Source organism: Pinus tabuliformis, chromosome 2_1 (assembly GCF_031772625.1).
Source record: "Pinus tabuliformis cultivar Carrire ecotype Pingquan chromosome 2_1, CPIR1, whole genome shotgun sequence".
In the NCBI taxonomy this organism is placed as follows: Eukaryota; Viridiplantae; Streptophyta; class Pinopsida; order Pinales; family Pinaceae; genus Pinus; species Pinus tabuliformis.
This window is the reverse complement of record NC_142299.1, coordinates 412,694,911-412,714,793: the sequence shown is the minus strand read 5'-3', so window position 1 is coordinate 412,714,793 and position 19,883 is coordinate 412,694,911. Positions and strand designations below refer to the sequence as shown.

Sequence of the window (19,883 nt, the reverse complement as noted above, 5' to 3'; positions counted from 1 at the left end):
AAAATTCATTAAATATACAGCTGCATAGTTATCAAAAGAGCAGTTTTGCTGTGCTAGGGTTTGCAAAGTGACATGGTATTTATCTCCCTATCCCTAAACTCTGTTTTCCCTTACCTTTCCCCTCATAAAAACCTTGATTCAATTGCTCATTAATCCCCTAAAATCCCTATGCAATTGATACCCTTCCCTTTTGACAAAGTATGTAATTGAAGACCCTAATTCACATATGACAAAAGTATGAAAGCTGCCAGCATTGTAAAGGACTGCTGTTATGAAATATGGTTGGCAGCATTGTTGATGGGTTCCTACTCCCTAACCCTAATTCCCATATCCCTCCATCTCCCTAATTCCCTTGATACAGTCCCTTTCCCATTTCCTTTTCAAATTGTCATAAAAACCCTTCTCTTCCCCTTGTAATCAAAATAACAAAACCCTGTTTCCCATTTAGTATCAATGACCATTTCAAAAGCTATGAAAAAACAGAGTATGCTCTTAAAAGACATTCAAAGTCAAAATTTAAGGAGAACAGCCTGTTAATGGTTTATAAATGATGCTGCCCTATTCCCCTATGCCCATGACATCCTCCCCTCCATCATGATGATTTTCATTGTCCTTTCCCTTGGTGATCATAACACATTTTCCCTAATAAAGTATTGATTTGCAAATGATGAAAGATAGAATGACATGTTTAACATTGTGTGATTGTTTCCTTCAAAATTCCCTGTTGTTTATATATATTTTTTCCCTTTCCTTATGTAAATTCCCCCCCCTAACATGTCCCTCATGATGTTTCCCCTTGAAAACAGCATACTTCACAGCATTTTGCAGGCAGGGCAGCGGTCATCTTGACTTGTTTATTCCACCTTGCTCAATAACACCATGTCAACCACTGAGACTAATGAGCAAGGTGATGACCGGTCTTCTTCTACAGAGGTTGAGACACAGCAGAGGCCTCGTAAGGGTGGCAAAGGTGGTCATCATAGTGGTTACATGTTTGCAAGGCTAAAATGAAAATTCTCCAAAGGAAGCTGTCTGAGGCCCGGAAGAGGAGGAAAAGGACAAATCCGCTCCGCATCTTGGCTGAGGCATCTCTCACTCATCATGGTACTGATCAGCCTTGATCTAGCATCAAAATGTGAAAATTTTGAGAATTTTGGAGCATTTTGGAAATTTTTGGTAAAATTACAGGTTTTGCCCACGGTTTGGTCTCACCCCGGGTGAGACCATTTTGGAGGACTGCTCGGAATTTTGAAAACTTGGCATTTTTGGAAAGGGCATGCAAAAAGAAAAATTACCAATGCTTGGGAGAAGCCTGGTTTTGAGTTTTGAGCCTCCAAAAGCTCAAAATACATCAAAAAAATGACTTTCTGCCCACTTTTTGAGTTGCAGAAAGTGACCTTGGGAGAAATGGTTTTTGAGGGGTCAAATCAACACCAAATTCAGAAATTCCACTTGGGATGGAAAGTAGACAGGCCAAGCTTTCCAATGAGCCATCTTGCACCTGATTTGGACCAGTGGAACCCACTCAAAAACAGCTGTGAAGGGGCGCGACCAAAACTTCCAGGGGCGCGACCAAAAGTTCCAGCTTTGCCAGAATTGACCTTTTTGGTCAAAAAACGCTGTTTTGACTATGGTTGACTATTTTTACTTGTAGATGAAGGATAAATGTAATATTTTCATGGCACTTTGGTAGATTTTATCTCTCTTTACCCTTCTAGAAGCTTCTTTGATGTAAAAAGTGAAAAATTAATGCATGGATAAGTTAGCTAAGTAATAGAGGCAAGTTGTTTGGCTGCCTATTTTCTAGTTCTTAGTTTAGAATTAGTTCAAACTGCTCCTAGGAAGCTGAGCTCGACCCCTAGAGGTGGGGAAAGGAGTTAGATGGTCTATATTATGCCTTCTCTTACTCATTTTTCAAGGTTGGAGGTTGGACTCTTGTGTAAGGAAGCTTTATTGTATATTGTGCATCTATTTTTGCAATTGAAGGCAAGGAAAGCCAGGGTTTTACAGACATCTTTGAGGATTCTTGTGGATCTGATTGTTGATGGTGTGTTCTCTACATGTTCTTGTAAGTTTGTTTATGTGTTTCACATCTCTCTTATGCTTCTAAATTGGACAGATGAAGTGGTAAAGTTTGAACTCATGTTTTGACATGCTCAGCTTTTTAGTTTGTTCAATTTTAATGTTTTCTACTGTCTAGAGAGGATTCGAATTGTGTGTTTGCCCTCTTTAGCTTCTCCTCTATCAACTCTGATCATCCATCTCAGATTAAGGCATCAGCACTCATTCCTACCTTGCCCCTTAGATCCCCCTGTGAAAACTGTGCTCAATCCCCGCACTTTGAATTGCACTTCCACCAATTGCCACCAAAACCCCCACAAATCATCAAATCAAACCCCTTATCAATTTACTAGCCTAAAATCTTTATTCTTGATTGGTTAGCCTAATCCTATTGAAAGATCTATCAAATCTGACCCGAGAGAGCCTTCTCATACCTCGTAGGGCTAGCTACGAGGTGAAATGGTTTGATGTAGCCTTGAGAGTTTGTCTATCTCAGCCTAGGTGAATTCCAAGCGCTAATAGAAGACTCAACAAGAAGCATAAAATGGAGGCTTGGGGTTCATTTGGTAACACACACAGAGAGATTGAGGAAAATGATTTTCTGAGGTAAGAAGTTCTCAGGAGAAAAATTGATTGGGGAGATCTTGCAACTGAGGGGCAGAGAGAATCCGGGAGGAGGACTTTCCAGAAAATATAGAACAGAGAGGCAGAGGCAGCGCAGTAGCCGGGAGAGCTAACGCAGAAAAGTTGTTTGTAACGTAGAACCCAGAACTGTCGGAACAACTGAAATTGTCAAGAACTATCAGAACTGTCGGAACTGCCGAGAACTGTCAGAACAGCCGAGAGAGCTGACGCAGAGGGCAGAGAAGGTGACGCAGGGCAGACCCAGAGCCAGCACAAAAATAGCCGGGGTTAGCTAGTCTTGTGTCGGATCAACTAGAATTCTGCCGGGTGAAGTGAGGTAAAACTCACTCAGATTTTCCGCCAGTATTTTCTCTGTAAAGGATTGCTAGATGAGCATCCAAGATTTGTATTCAGATATTTCCCCTGCATAATAAAAACCCTCAGAACTCCTGCACCGGTTTTCCCGCATCGGGTTTTTTCGAGGACTACTGTGTCCAAAAATAAGTGTGCCCTATGTATCTTGTCGTTTGCTCTGTTTTCTGTTTCATGAGATCAAATATTTAATTAAGTGTAGGCCGCAGAAGTAATTTGCTTCAGTATTCAGAAGAATAACTTGATGAATGTATAAAAATCAAGTAGTTGAAGTAGATTCAAATTTGCTGCAGTAGGGATTCCTTGAGTATAGGAATTTTCACAAGTTCGTGGGTTTCGGAATCTTATTTGAGTATCGGCATTGAATCATTGAGAGATCGCAAAATTGCTTCTGCCCGGAACAAAAAATGGAGACTAAGGGAAGAGAATGAGTTTGGTACCTCTAGGCTGCATGATTGTGATAACTATATATTGAATTGGCTGCATTGGTCAATATTTGGGGGTCATTGTGCGGCTTCCAAGTGGCAGGCTAACCCAACGTTTGGAGGTGGGGAAACAATGGTACAGTACAGATTTTTGTTGTTGCTTCTAGACTAGTCCGACTAAGATGTGGCGAAGTAAAGAAAGAGATTTTGGCAATAACAATCAAGAAAGGCAAACTAGCTGCAAATGCAAGAAATGGGTCACTCAATTATTAGAGAAAATGGATGCCCTCCAAATTGATTTAATGGCGATGAATATGAGATGGAAGGAGCAAATGGACACCAAAGTGAACATGTTGGAGGAGGTCCAAGCTCTGAAACATAAGTTAGTCAAGCAAGTTGATGAGTCAAAGGCACTTCGAAAGCAGATTGTAAACTTGCAAGAACAAGCTCAACTTTTGCATATCAGTCTAAATGAATCCAGTACTGAAAGTTGGAAGGAAATGAACAAGTGTCCAGACCTCAATAGGCCGCTGGAGCAAGAGGATGACGATTTCAAATGATATGTGCATTGCGCTAAATTTTGTCTTTTATTAAGAAGTTACTGTAGGATGTATCCCTATAGGAATGTAATGAATTTTGTGAAAATATGCAGTCCCTTAGAAGTTTTCGTACTCGATAGCAAGCATAGGGATAAGAGAGAGGATGAGAAAAATGTAATGTATTTCATGAGTACATGTTGTGACGAGGCACAGATTTAAATGAAATACATATACTCATTCATGTTAAAAACAAAAACAAACAAAAAAAGTCAAAGCACTTTCAGTGTTTAGACCCGAGTTCAAAAGCTCGAAATACATATTGGTGCGTAGAGCAACATTAATGATTATTTATTATTATTATTACTGTCAACATTTTTCTATTCTTACTTTTACTAATCTGTGTACATGTAGTTTTTTTGTTCTTACTTTTCCAGTTAAAGAACAAAGAGCTAGTCTTAAAAAGTATTTTAAACAAATGAAGATAATATTAGAACTATAAAATACTTCAATGGACTCTCTTGACGAATTACAAAGAAAAAAGATTGGATATGAACTTGCCACAAATTATTGAAGATAAACAATAGTTTAAGGCTAATTTTTGTGGCTCAATTCTTCAACTCTAGTTCTGCAATAAAACAACTATTTGCAATTAATTTTAAGAAAGCATTAAACTTGAAGAGACTAACTAAATTGAACCAAAAAGCAAGTAGACAATACCTCTTTGGGTGTCAATGAGATACGAGCCTTCGCCGCAAGTTGCACCACATCTGGAGCCTCAAAATTGTTGCACGCACTATAAAACCTCCAAGGTTGTGATCTTGATATGGGAGAAACCCTCGAGCATGGGGATTTTGTACATACAAATCCAAATCCAACCTTGTACAATGAATTTGTGCTCGCTAAAAATGCCATGAATGAATGAATCCCCAAAAGCCACCAGCTTTGAGCTCTATCAAACTCAAATAAAGAACCAAATAGGAAAAAATTACATATCCATCATAATCATTTGCTTTTAAGTTTTCCCAACAATGAATTTAAGATGATGATAACATTTACCATCCCCTATGAACAACAAGGTCTATCAAATAAATGAAAGCAATCAACTATAATATTTTTCAAAATATCATTTCTGCATTTGAATATGATGAAAATGAAAGTACCAAGGTCATTATGGTTGTAGAGTCCAAGAGGTCCTCAAGATTAATTGAATTATGAAATTGGGTAGAGCTATGCCTGATATATACACCACAAAAATTTTTGTGTATCGTCTAGAGTCATTGGATTTGAAATAATAAGTTATATGAGACCAAGAAGGTCTATTGGACAAATAAAAGTAATCAACTGCAATACTTTTCATAATATCATTTTTATATTTGAACATGATGGAAATGAAAGTACCAAGGTCATTATGGTTTTTGAAGCTAAGAAGTCCTCAAGATTAATTGAAATATGAAATTGGGTCAAGTTATGTCTTATATTTACAACACAAAATCCCCTTGTATCATCTAAGACTCATTGGGTTTGAAATAATAAGGTTACATTAGCATTAGCATTACTCAACTTTTGCAAATTTGAGATGACTATTGACTTTGGCTCCACTTTATGAGAAAATCAAGATAAATGTACTCTATGGCAAGATGTTAAGCAACTCTTGCAAGTTTGGCTTCAATCGAAAATTATTTGTAGCTTTAACTCATAAGTATGACTTGAACTAGTAAGCCAAATGTGACTCAAAATTTTTGGTGACTCTAACTTGAGATGATTGTTACCCCTCATGTCAACAAGAGTATACACACATTTTTTCACTTTGCATTATCACCATTGTAAGCCCAAGGACACAAGTCAAAGCCTTGTAAAAAACATGCAAGTCCTTGTAGTTAGGCTAAGTCATTAGTCCTTTTGTCTTGTATAGAATTGGATGATTTTGGATGGATCTCAGGGGGACTCATGGTTTAGAGAAGCCTTGGTTATGTAGGGGTGATCACCAATTTATGGACTAGTCCAGCCTGCGTCAAGCTGCACCTATGTCTTACTACATGGTCATGTGTGTCATTGAGTCTATATGTGACCTTCGCCTTCGTGTGGTATTCCTCAAATGGTTCTCAACATGGAAATCTCACAAATTCAGTTTTTTCACATTTCCTGAGGCAATTCACGTTTCTTAATGCATGTGATTCCGGAAGGAAAAATTCAATTTAGTCTCAAAATGCTTAGCAAAAAAACTAGATGACATGACAAGTTGAAATTTTTCCAAAATGTGAAGGCATCATCAAGATAATGGCAATCAAAGGTGATCCAGCAATGTGTGAGGCATCCAAGTGGCATAACTGAGGTAGATCTTGACAAAACGAGACATGCAATACATCAAAAGTGGTCTATAGAATGAGTTGAACAAAACCAAGGTGGTAGATTCTCCAAATTCCCCAAGTAGTTGGAGATCCTTATTTATTACATGATGATATCATCACTAGGTGCCACGTGGGGTCAAGAGACTTGGTGTGAATGGGCAAACTCGACGTCAAAAGTTATGTAAAAGGTTAGCTGGACAAAACCCATGTGTTGAAATCCTCAAATTCTCAAAGGTGTTGAAGATCTAGCCAATGGACCAAGTCAGCCCTCTTACTAGCCATTAAAGTCAAACAAGGAGGAACATTAGGGGTCAAAACTAGCCATTTGAAGTTCATGTCAACCGTTGCATCTCAAGCGTGTTGAGAAATCAAGGGAAGTTGAATTAGGTTTGATTTCTATGTTTTGATAATTACTTGTAAATGTTACATAGATTTTTTATTATGTATTATGCCTTCTTCATCAAGCAACTATAAGAATGTTCAATCAACTAGGAAAAACAAAGAGACAAGAGACACCAAAATTGTGGTCCAAGCCAGGGCAAAACCCCACAAGGGGAAAACCCAACAACAATCCTTCTCTTATAGAATCATATCAAAATGAGATATCCAAGACCAAGACCAAGACCAGAACTGCCACCAAAATTCCAAGTCCAACCCTCCTCCAAGTCATTTCCAAAGTCAAAGTCAACATAGGTCAAACTGGTCAACCTCTCGAAATTTCGCTCCCAAAATTTCGAGCCTCCTTGAAATCTTGCTCCTGAATTTTCAAGCTTGCAATAAGCTTTGAAATTTGGCAATTTTTCACTGAAATTCCTCCACATGTGCAAGCTCCCTTTTCTCCTTTTACTTCGTCCTTTTCTTCATTAATTAGGTGTAGAAGATATGTATGATTATGATAAGTGAGTGTCATCCAAAGTGATCAAATTGTCCTCTATATATATCTGCCCAGGAGGTCGAATAGGTGGCTCTTGCAGGCCGAGACTGACTTGTTCCCAAGGAGGGCCGACTTGTACATTTTGGTGGACTTTGACTCAATAAAATTTCAAAATTCTTTTTCATACAAATGTCCAAATGGGACATGACTCAAGTACATTTTCATTGACTCAAAATAATTTCTTTTTGACCCTTATAAGCATGAAGAACATGCTTTGACCAAAAATAAATATGTCAATGATAAAAATTAGATTTTATTACATTATGAAGACCGACACTAGTTACATTTTCAACAAAGCGGAAAAGAAAGTAGTCGTTGTAAAGTCAAATTCCCCTCCAAAATACCAAATCAAACTACAAAGGTACAAGTCAAGTTCTTCGTGGACCAAAATCACTCCAAGCAAGCAAGTCAAGTCAAGCAAGCTAGCCATTAGGCTGTCCAAGTGGGACATTGAGCATTTTTTCTACTATTTTTTACATTTTTTCTTTCTAAAATCAATGCAAACGGAACATTGGACTTCCAAGGGACAAATGAGCCAAGAGAAAACCTTATAGTGGGCAAATCATTGTAATTAAAAATAATTTTGCTGAATATACTTAAGTCTCTGACATGCAATTGGCAAGTGAAATATTATTTTTGAGAGAGAGATTGAACTAGCCATTATCTAACAGTTAAAAAATAAATTATAGAAGGCTAGCCTCTCTTTTATTTCAAGTTGTCGTTGATTTGTGAGATCATTTTAATGCCATAATATAGAAATTTTATTTTTGCAAACACAATGTCTCTATTGTGTGAGTTGGATTTTCCTATTTTGTGTTTATCTGATTAATGTTGTAACTAGGCTATTAATAAAAACATTTCAAAAGTAGTAAGGATTACACAAGTGTTGGAGAATGATCCGTTGAGGGGCTACATAGCCATGCGAAGAGGGTGGACTAGACGTTAGTCTACTTTATTACTCTTGTTGTAGGTGGAGTGAATAGGAACCGAGAGTTTGACCAATCCTTATAGGGGATAGCTTCAACCGGGTGAAGGTCATTCCATTGCATAGTCAACCTAACGATTGGAGACACATCTCAATAGAGGTCGCACCTAGTTAAATCTGGAAAGTTGTGGAAGGTTTTAGACATAGGTGGGGGCAAAACATTCTCTTCGAGTCTAAGCCCACCACACTATCCAAAGTGCATCTTGAAGGTAATATTGTGGTCAAAGTAAGTTATTTTTCAACAAACAAACTACTTCAAAATTTCCAAAATTTTATTTTTTGTTTTAGTTTCACTTTATTTGCTAGCTTGTCATTCAAGCCTTCATCATAAAATAGATATATGAAATGAAATGATATTTTAAGGTCCGCGAGACTAAAAATAGTCTATGAGACCATTAGTTCCCTGTTTTTCGCTCTTTGCAATTTAGTGCTTTACTGATTCAAATTGATGATAAGCTGACCCAACCTTTCAACAATCTCCTCGCTAAAAAGACAATGCAAAGAAACTGATGCTAACATGTTCTCATGACTTTCTCTGATGTCTTTGAATGCATCACATTCCAAAATGAAATGCTTTTCCGATTCCACAGCCCCAGACATGCAAAATGTACACACCCGTTCTTCCCAAGCTTCTTTAGGCCTTTTCCACCATCCTGTTTCACACCGAAGTTGATGTGAGTTGGTCCTTAATTGAGCAATAAGAACCTTTGCCCTCCACGAAATGCTAGCTCCAATGAACTCTTTTTGTTGTAAATCACACGTAGGGTTGAATTCCTCAATGTAATATTTCTTCTTTCTACCCAACTCTTTTCCCCATACCTTTTTACGAAACTTCTCCATAACAAAATCCTTTAGCTCTTTGCTATTTGTGGGACGGGCATTGAGGTAGATATTCCATTTTTGCAACCATGTGTAGTTTTGTTTCAACCATGTTTTCTTTCTTTCACTGGTGCCTTCATTGAAGATAACATTAGGCCATCTACCTACTCTCATTTGTTTAGTTCTTTTTAGGTATCTTATGAACCGCACCATAGCAAGTGCTTCAATGGAAGTTGCTCCTGTTTCACTCAACATTATCTCATAAGGTACTGAACTTTTTATTTTGAACTTGCACATGATCAAGCGTTTTTGGATTTTCTCAATTTGCTTCCATTTTGAGACAAGAGTGTTGCTAGCCCACAATTCACACCCATATAGCATCACTGGACAAACTAGGAGTCCAAAAAACACTTTAATCGTTTTCCAATCCCATAACTCTGCCTCTCTACATCTGTTTTGAAGAGCATATAATGCTTTCCAGTCTTCTAAAATTCTCTTCTTTCTGCAGTCCTCCCAATTGAGTTTGTTGTTGAAATCAATCCCAAGGTACTTGTATTCATCTACTTATTCAAGAATATTGTCTTGAAAGAAGAAAGTATGATGGCTCTGCTTCCTTTTATTAGAAAAAATCATTATTTTGGTCTTGCTAGTATTGACTTGCATCCCCACTGCTCTACAAAAATGCTCAAGGGCATATAAGTGCATTTGCAATCCATGGGCCGATTTAGAAATCAATACAATATCATCAGCATATAAAAAAAGCTTTATCACAAACTCCCCCAACCGAACACCATCTCCACCTTGCAGATTTAGCCACTCTTCCAATTTATCAATATATAGACCAAAAAGAGTGGGGGATAGAGGGAAACCTTGCTTGACTCCAATGTCACTTCTAAAGCTTTCTGAAATACCTGCTGAGGTTCTAATTTTGACTTTCACTTCTTCATAAAGTCTATGGACAGCGGCTCTATAATGCACAGGAATTTCAAGTTCTTCCATTCTACGCCACAACTTATCCCTAGGGACTGTGTCAAATGCTTTTTTGAAGTCAACAAAGCAGCAAAATACTTCTTCTTTGTCCTCCCAAACCTTTTCAACAATGTGTCTCAACGTGATGTCATGATCCACTGTAGAATGTTTTGGCCTAAAACTCGCTTGTCCTCTTGCCCTCTTTTCTTTTACTTCTGCCCACTTGCTAATTCTGTCTTCTACCATGCTACTGAAAAGCTTTGCAAACAAAGGATTGATCATAATTGTTCTATAGTTGGATGGATTATTAATGTCTCCACTTTTAAAAAGGGGTATTGCTAGGCTAGTTGTCCAGTCTCTTGGGAATCCTTGCTGAATGATGTTGTTGAATATTTTCATGATGTGCGGTGCAAGAGCGTTCATTCCCCATTTTAGATACTCTGCTTGAAGTTCAACCAAGTCCTTTGCCTTTCCTGTTTTCAGCTTCTTAATTCCATTCTCCACCTCCTGTAATGTGAAGAGCTTTGAATTTGTGTTGATCCTGGGGGGGACTCCGCCTCAGATTCTTTCTCATAGAGTTGCCTTGCATATTCAAACCATTGATTGGCTGTAATATTATTTTCAATTTGCTTCTTCCTTGGTTGTAGTTCCTGCTACAAAAGCTTTGGATTATTCTTACATAAATATATTAGCTCTTCTCTGCTTGTTTGCATGAACTCGTCTTTTTTCCTTTTTAGTATCTGATTATATAAATTTACATTCATCTTCCCTTTTCCTGCCTTTTTCAAGGTTCTCCTTGCCATTTTACATTCTTCATCAAACCAAGCATTTACAAGAAAGCAATTTGATTCTGATTTCCTATTTTTTGCTCTTTTGCACTTCTCAAGTGCACTTTGGATTATATTTGTTAACTCATGGCTGCTGAAGCATTTGAAACCAGTTTTCTCCTTCTGAATTAATCTCTCTAACATTGTCTTGAAGATAGTACCATTTTCTTGTGTTAGAAGAATTTTGCCCCTTGATAGTGATTGCTGAGAGCATTGGGTTTTCTTCCTATGCTGCATTTCTTCTAACCATGATAACCTTATAAAAATTGGGTTATGGTCTGATTTTAAGTCCCAAATATGCTCTCCAATACTAACTTCATCTATCTTTTCTATTAAGCTTTTTGAACACATCACATAGTCAACGACACTTGCCCCATTGTATGTGTTGCAAGTGAAGTTCCCGGACCTTTTCCATCTATCTAGACCATTGCAAATAATTAAGTTGAAAGCCCCACATAGTGTAAGCAAATCATCTCCAAAATGATTGCTAACTTTGTCATCTTCTGAACACCTCACCCGTTGGGGATTCTCCTCTTCTGTGAGCCAAATAGGATTGTTATCCTCTTTGCAATAAAGGATGCTAGCTTGATTATTTGTTGTTCTAGCATTGAAATCTCCCACTAAAAGAACTTCTCCCTGTTGAGCGTACACCGCAATATCTTGTTTTAACGCTGCATATGGATCCTTGCTGTCAAGCCCCTTATTTTTGTAAGTTTTTGAGACTTGAGGGGCAAAATAGCATGCTGCAATTCTTATGTGATTCTCATTCTCTGATATTTTCAACCATAAATATTGTTTATTTGCATCTTCTTTAATTAGCTGAATGTGACGGCCTTCTTTTTCTTTCACTAAAACTAGTATTCCCCCATACCCTTTGCCATTTTCTGCTACCTTGTTCCAAACTGCCAACTTGAAATAACCATCAAACATAGGAGTTTTGCAACCATCATGCTCATGAGTTTCCGTGAGACAAATTATGTCTCTACCTTCCGCAATAGGCCCTAACCCAGGTCCCCTCCTCCAAGGGTAACCTCTACAATTCCAACAAACTAAACTTAGGTAGACCTGGGTAGGATTTGACTGCTATGTAGTTTGGCACATAAGACTCAAATTTGAGTCTTCACCCCTTTTTGTCCATGTTGTTCTTCTTGTTTTCGTCTCTATTATTGAATTCTCTGTTTTTTGTCTACTGTCAGCTTGCTGCCCTAATTTGCCTGGAGACCCAAACACTGCAATAACGGCTTTCCCATTGTACAACCATGCCCTTTTCCTTTCATTTCTTGCTGTTCTAATTTTCTCCACTTCATCCCTTCTCTCCTCTTGTTGTTTTTTGGTTAAATCTTCATTGAGGAAGAAGTATGAGCCTTTCAAGAGTTTCTTTTTGCCCAAAAGTTGTCGTTTTTCTTGTACGCTTGCCATGGTGACTTTTATGGGTCGAGGCCTCTCTTCACATATCCTCCCAACCCTTCTTGCTTGGCAAATTTTCCCTTTCCAATGTAGTTTCTCTTTCAGAAAGTCTCTTGTCAAATTGAGAGTACTTTCATTCTTCCCATAATCTCTTATTCCCCTGATAATAAAGTTTGATTTTTTGTCATGTCTTTCTTTTTGTTCTATTTCTTGTGCTCTGCGATCACTTGCATCTTCTTCTTCCTCTGTCCTTATGTAACCATTAACGTCTTCAGCTCTAGCTTTTATTTCTTTTGGACTATCTTTCCCACTGTTCATTTTTGTCTTCCCTTTGGAAATATATGTTTGCTGAGACACATGTGTATCTACCTGAGTTTGTTAAGAAATTATCACATCTCTGTTTGTTGTTATTACTTCTTTCATATTTTGCCATTCTTGTTTTCCCGTCTCTAGAGCCTCTTGTAACATTGTTACATGTTCTTTTAAAATTCTATTACCTTCCATTAGACATTGGTTTGCAACTGTGATCTCTGAAATTTTGCGATCTCTTTCCTGTTCTCTGGCTTCCAAAATCTCCAGCTTTGTTTTGACCTTCATCAGTTCTCGGACATATAGATCTGATGACCAAGTAAGAGGTGTAGATGTGGGACTGTAAATGATTGATTCTTCTTTATTTTTGTTTCTTTTATTTATTTTCTTTTTCTTGATCTTGATTGGTTGTCTTCTCATTTGTCCCCAATTAAGGCGAGCAATCCTACGCCTTAAAATGCCCTCATATTGCTTTGCATTACCCAAATCCACCTTCCTGTTTTGTCTGTTGAAGCAATTTTGATTTGACTCAAATGATTTGTTTCCACAAAATCTGAAATTTCCTTGCTCTTTACGCCTTGGCTCTTCTGAGCGTTTTCCATGTTCTGAACGTTTACTTGAAGTTAACTGCCTCACTGCTCTGTGCTCACGAAACCCTGTTCTGTTCACGCTGCCTGTCCACTGTGCTCACAGGACCCTGTCCTCTGCTTGCCCACCTGTTCACTCTGCCTGTTACCTGTTCACTCTGCTTGATAAAGACGTCGAAGGAATTTGCTGCAAGGTGCGATGAATGGGATTTGGGCATAAAATATATATCTAAGCCAATGGGGCAGAATAATTGTTTTGGGGCTTTATCACACATTACCTTCACAAGCATATTGAGTGTTGTTTTGCAAATCTGCAATAAATTACAGCTGTAGCATAACAGATCTTGCATATTTTCAAGGGTGCAAGGCTCGTTTCAAGTAAGTATTATCATTTAAACCTTGTGGTTAGTCTCTACATCGATTTTCCAAGTTAATATCATTCATTTAGGACTTACATAAACCATTTCCAGCCATCTACACTCTTATTCACTTGCTGAAAATTATTTATATATTTTTACCCAATAGGGCTCGACCCCATAACCTCAATAATAGAATTTTCAGCTTGCTAGAAATTCAAATATATCGCAGGTCTAACGTTTGGGAGTGATCCAAAGTGATCAACCTTTAAACTCCTAGCATCTCCACCCCCTCTCCCACCCCCAGATCTTTGATCTAGAGTGTTAGAAAACTATATATTACGGAGCAATGAAACACATAAAATATTGCAGAAATATAAACACAGAAAACGCACAAAACAAGAGAGACACAGATATACTTGGTTCACCCAGTTTGGGCTACGTCCACCCCGAACAGCCAGTCCTTCCTTTCTATTATCCAACAAAATGATGAGACACAACCTACAGCAAATCCACTGTAATATCCTATGTTTTCTCTCACAGTCTCACCTCTCTGTTTGTCGCTCACAGAATACACATCTATTTCACAGCCTCAAATACAATACCCTCATACAAAGAGAGGGGTTGCCTTCTAGGGCAAAAAACCCTAAACTAAACATAAGTTCTATCGTCAGATCATCCGCCTAATGAACGGCCTAGATTGACTAGAAATTACTATACTTTTACAAGGCAATTTTACATTTGTTTTTAGCTTCGGGGGCGCTGCCCCCGAGCCCCCGCTAGGGGACCGCTGGCCCCCGGACCCCCCAGCCGGGGGGATCGGCCCCCCCCAGACCCCCACGGGGGGACAAGTCCCCCCCGCACCCCCCCACGTGGAGGGGTGTACAAGACTTCCTGGGGTATACATCCGGCTGAAACAAAGACCTTTGAACAATCATGCTCCACACACAACATAGAGTGTTTAGAAACTATTGGGTAGCTATTTTAAGGAGCTTTTGCTACTATTTTCTGTGTTTTTTGTAGAATTTTCAGTCTACAATCACAAGACGACAAACTATTTAACAAAGGAACCCCTCTAACCAAAGATCTAAACTAAGAACAACTCATATCATTGGTTATTGTATTAATTGCACACTCGTTTGAGGTATTTACATGTTATATATCTTCATTGTTGAGTGATTTAGATTACTGACTTACATTCATCTTCTAAATATATAACATCTTAAACCCAATATAATAGCAAAACATTAACTCCTCTACTTCATCTAAAACACCATAAAAGGCACTAATCATTCTTGATTTGGGTGAGTTTATCTCAAGGGAATCTTCCCATAGCCTTTTAGGAGAGAGTTGGACTTAAAGAGTGAGGACTTGACCGAGGTGACAGTGGGCCGCTGTCCTATAGGTACCAATCTTCGCAGGTTGCAAGGACCTTGGCAACCCTACTAATTTGATCGGTAACAATAACTCTTGAGTTTGACTCTACTCTAGAAAAAATCAAGATAAATGCACTCCTTGCAAGATGTTAAGTGGCTCTTTTGAATTTGACTTCAATCCAAAATTATATTTCTAACTTTGACTTATAAGTACAACCTCGACTACTAGGTCAATTGTGACACATTTTGTAATAAATATAAATATATATCAATAAATAATAAATAATAAATAGTTAAAGGATGAAAACAATTAACCTATCTCCACGAGAATATTGATACTAGTATCATTAAGTCACATAATAACAATTTGCTTAGAAATCCTATAAGCATAACATTCCACAAAAGATTGAACAAAGATTATCAGATCGTGTTACAGTTTGACAAGTTTGGTCAGCACTCAAAGATTCATATTATCCCATATCAACAACTACGACAGCTCCAAGAACAAAGAATGATGCAAAGACATTACAAGAGAGGGAAAAAGACATCAAGCCCTTCCATAAATATGCTTTGAGGATAAAGCATTTCTAAAGAGGAAGGCAATGTAATATATATATATATATATATATGTATGTTAACAATAACAGAGAAATTATATTAAGCAAAAACAATGTTTAGCACAGTAAAAGTGAAAAATAGATACAAGTTCAAGGTCCTTGAGGGCCCTATCTAGCCTTAAAAGGTTTATTTTCCATCTTTTGATCCTTCTAACATTATAGCAAATTGTTCTACTCGTGTATTATCTAAAGAACGACCCTCCCAAAAAGTTTGATTTTGCATCCATTACCTCCTAAATAGGAATTAGTCATCTATTACAATTACTTCAGGATCGTTAGCCACCTGATTTAGGTCGGGGATGGTTGGAGTCACTCAGTAGAAGATAATTGGACTAAATTACAATGGTCCTAGTAAGTTGAAAAAAAGGTAGATATAGGTTATGTTCTTCAAGATGATTGACATCCACTTAAAGTTCATCAATTTGGTCACCATTCAAATTCAGCATATTGATCGTAAAATTGAGCTTGACGGAGAGTTCTGTGATCATTCTCATAAGGGTGTAAATATCCATAACAATTTCTCTTGCTATTGATTCTAGAGCTACAATGAAATTAAACATATCCCTGTCAGTTGCTCTGCTGATTTCTGTAGAAAAAATGCACCTGGAGATCTCTCCCTGGTTTCATGTTTGGTTTTCACATCAAGTTTAATGTCCTTCCCATCACAATCTGACGTTGATCTGAACTTGAATTTACAATCTCAAAAATGAAACACAATAGATCTACTCCACTTTCACATTTTCTGAGAAATTACACACACATGCATAAAATTTAGAAATAATATTTTTGGTCAAACTGACCCTGGAAAAACCCCGAAAGGAAAACTAGTGAATAAGTGATAATTTAATTTCTTCCCAGGGATTTTACAGCATTAATTGACAGCAATTAAATTCACTTATCTCCCTTGAATTTTTGTGCCTGAGTCTGCTTTGAAATTCACGCTGACAGTCACTCAAATTTCTGCCTAACAAGTCTTGAAATTCGTATTGAATCAACCTCAAAGTCCACGCAGACAATCCCCTAAAAATCCGCTCAAACTACCCTGGAAAACAGGCTCAGGCAGCCATGAATTTCAGCCTAACCAGTCTCAAAAATCGTACTAAAGCTTCATCAACTGATCAAGAAGATGCCTCAATATGTGTGCTTCATCCTGTCCTTGATATCTGTGCTAATTTCCTTGCTGCTATGCTGTTGTACAGTTCTTTCTCTATTGGTATTTGCTTTCTCAGCCTCCAATTCTCCTTTCCTCTCCTTCTTCACTTTTCCAATTTCACACATGAAGAATGAGTAATAAACTGGATGCAAAGTGTTTTTTCCCCCTTCTTATTCTCTTAACGAATAGAAAGATCTGTTTTTTCCATTAATTAACACTCCTAGTAACTTTAATTACTTAAAAATGTACCATGTACTTTATAACACATAAAGTGACTTTTTGTTTATTTATTTATAAATTCAATTTAATAATAAAAAATACAATGTCTTTTATAATCTCATAAAGTAATTAATAAATCACATGACTTTAATAAACTCATAAAGTCATTTATTCACAAAGGGTTCACTTTTCCACTTTTCCTAGGCTAGGCACAAAGCACTAGGAAACACTTCCTTGGTACCATTTCTCAACACTCCTCTTACTGAGGAAGGTGTTTCTCACCACTCTCATCTTGTTCCTGAAGTAGATATGTTTGCCCCTTGGCAAGGACTTTGTGAGAATGTTTGTAACTTGCTCATCAGTGGTTAAGTACTCTAGCTCCACTGCTCCTCTTTGAACATAATACCAAATGAAGTGGTACCTGATGTCAATATGCTTTGACCTGTCATGAAATATTGATCCTTCGTGAGTTTGACACAACTCTGATTATCGTAGTAGATCATGGTTGGTCTCAGTTGTTGACCAAATAAGTCATACAACAACTTACGAAGTCAAATGGCCTCACAACTACAACTAGCCTGACTAGCTGCCATATACTCTGCCTCTGCAAAACTCAGTGCCCCTAATCTTTGTTTCCTACTGAACCATGACACTACCGCCGAACCCAACATGAAACAGCATTCTAATGTACTCTTCCTGTCACTAGCACTGCCTACCCAATCTGAGTCTATGTATCCAATCAACCTGACTCCATCCCCCTGGATATAGTCCAGTCCATAATCCACTGTGCCTTGTAGGTACCGCAACACATGTTTCACAGCCACCTAATGCACCCTCCTGGGCTCCACCATGAACTGACTCAATGTATTGACTGTGAAACAAATATCTGGTCTGGTATTGACCAAATACATCAACGAATCAATCAACTAATGATATAAAGTGGGATCTACCAACTCGAAACCAGAAGCATGTAGCTTCTTTCAGTTGGTAATCATAGGCATAGCAATGGGCCGGAAATCCTCCATATGAAATCTCCTCACTATGTCCACTGCATACTTGCCCTGTTCCAAGAAGATATGCCCATCCTCTTGCCAAATCTCCAATCCCAGAAAATAGTGCACACTCCTATATCAGTTATCTTAAATTCTGAAGCAAGGTCTCTCTTGCAGTACTCAACAGCTTTCTCCTCTCTTGTAATAAACAGATCATCTACATATAGTACAAGAAAGAGCAGATCCTCACCTACCACAATGTAATATAGGTTAGGATCTACATCACTCTTCTCGAAACCTATCTACTGCAAGTAGGAATCAATCCGCGAATACCACATTCTCAGTGCCTTCTTCAACCCATACAAGGCCTTCTTCAGCTTGCATACATGAGAATCTCTCCCATGCACCTCAAAGCCTTGTGGTTGCTCGATATATACCTCCTGTATGATCCCATTTAGAAAAGTGGTCTTCACATCCATCTGATGGATCTTCCAACACAACTTTGTTGCAATGGAGATCATTGCTCTAATCAAAGTGTACATAGCCACTAGTGTGAAGGTCTCATCATAGTCAGTTCCCTCCACCTGTGAGAACCTTTATGTTACAAAAGGAGCTTTGTACTTCTCGATCCTGCGATCCGCAACATATTTGATCTTGAAGTCAATTGATTTTCCCTCAGGCCTAGGCACAATCTCCCAAACAACGTTCTTCATGATGGAAACATAATCTTCCAACATGGCATCCCTCTAGACCTACTGACCTGCAACCTCCTCATAACTTGAAGGCTCTGACTCCACAATGCTATCACCATAGCCAAACAGCCACCAAACCTCTCTAGTGGTATGCTCTCCCTAACTGATCACTTGGGCTTTCCCACTATCTCTTGGGCTTCTTGCATAGTGTGAGGTATCACAAAGCCATTTAGGCTTCCTCTTCCCTGAAGTAAGCTCTTGAACTGGGGTGGGTATATCATCCTCTGTAAGTGCTACTCCTGAAGATGATAACCTTATGGTATGCAGTGAACCTATACTTTGGGAACCAGTGGTCGATGTATCTGTAACCTATGGGCTTGTCACCCATAAAGCCTATGAACCACAATACCCTTATGATCCTAGACCCTGTGGTGAACCTCCCTGCTACGCACTACTCTACTATGTATTATGTTTCTCTACATGACCCAAATATCTCGACCTCCTCAAGGTTCGCTCCTCTTCACACCTCACATCCCGCCTCACCACCACCTTCCTCAAGGTTGTAATATAGATCCGATAAGCCTTTAAGATCTCATTGTACCCAACAAAAATGCCCTTCCTTGCTATAGGCTCTTTTGCTGCTATCATAAATTATCAGAATTTGTAAATTGTAATATCTCTCTCTGTTGAACTATTGAAGACTAAAAGAAGATTTGATCAAAGGTTTCCCCACATTGGGGCTTTTCCCTCGCTGGTGCCACATCTTGTGTCCTCTTGTCTTGGCTTGTCTTCTACTGTTTATGTTTATGTTCTATCTGCATTTTACTATCATGTTGATATGATTGCTATATTGAAATTGATATTGGGCTCATAAAGAAATTGAAGTAAAATTGCTCTAAAGCATAGAACATACCATTGTTGCCTAAAAACTTCATGGTATCAGAGGTGAGGTGAAGACAAAGCCCAAGCAAGAGTGAAAGAGCAATCACAAGGACAAAAGACTCAATGGGTTCCTCGTCCTACTTCCCGGCTGAAGGCAAGCTCCATGATAAATCTGACTATCATGGACAGTGTTGGAATTTCTAAGTCTAACTGTTAGAAACCCTTCATGTACTTTTCTGATTTATTTCTGCCTACTTGTTCTGATTAATTAACAAGTTATTTACCATGTAAATACTGAAAATAAATACAAGTACATGCTCAACACATTACAGATCATCAATTGGAGGAACAAAACAAGCACAAAAGTGACACCGTTATTTTTGGACCAAT

The 19,883-nt window shown here is 38.2% G+C and overlaps 1 protein-coding gene across 3 annotated transcripts in view; it reads right to left on the bottom strand.

The window, feature by feature from the left end:
* Positions 1–19,883, bottom strand: part of LOC149200670 (glutamyl-tRNA(Gln) amidotransferase subunit C, chloroplastic/mitochondrial-like) — a 236,841-nt gene that overhangs the window by 183,353 nt on the left and 33,605 nt on the right. For 2 of the 3 annotated variants that reach the window (XM_089402774.1, XM_089402776.1), the window contains exon 2: positions 4,739–4,970. In XM_089402774.1, coding sequence (XP_089258900.1) covers positions 4,739–4,970 — 232 coding nt within the window. Of the gene's footprint in view, positions 1–4,738; positions 4,971–5,181; positions 5,255–19,883 lie in introns of all 3 variants that reach the window. The other variant, XM_089402775.1, reaches the window with a different exon arrangement.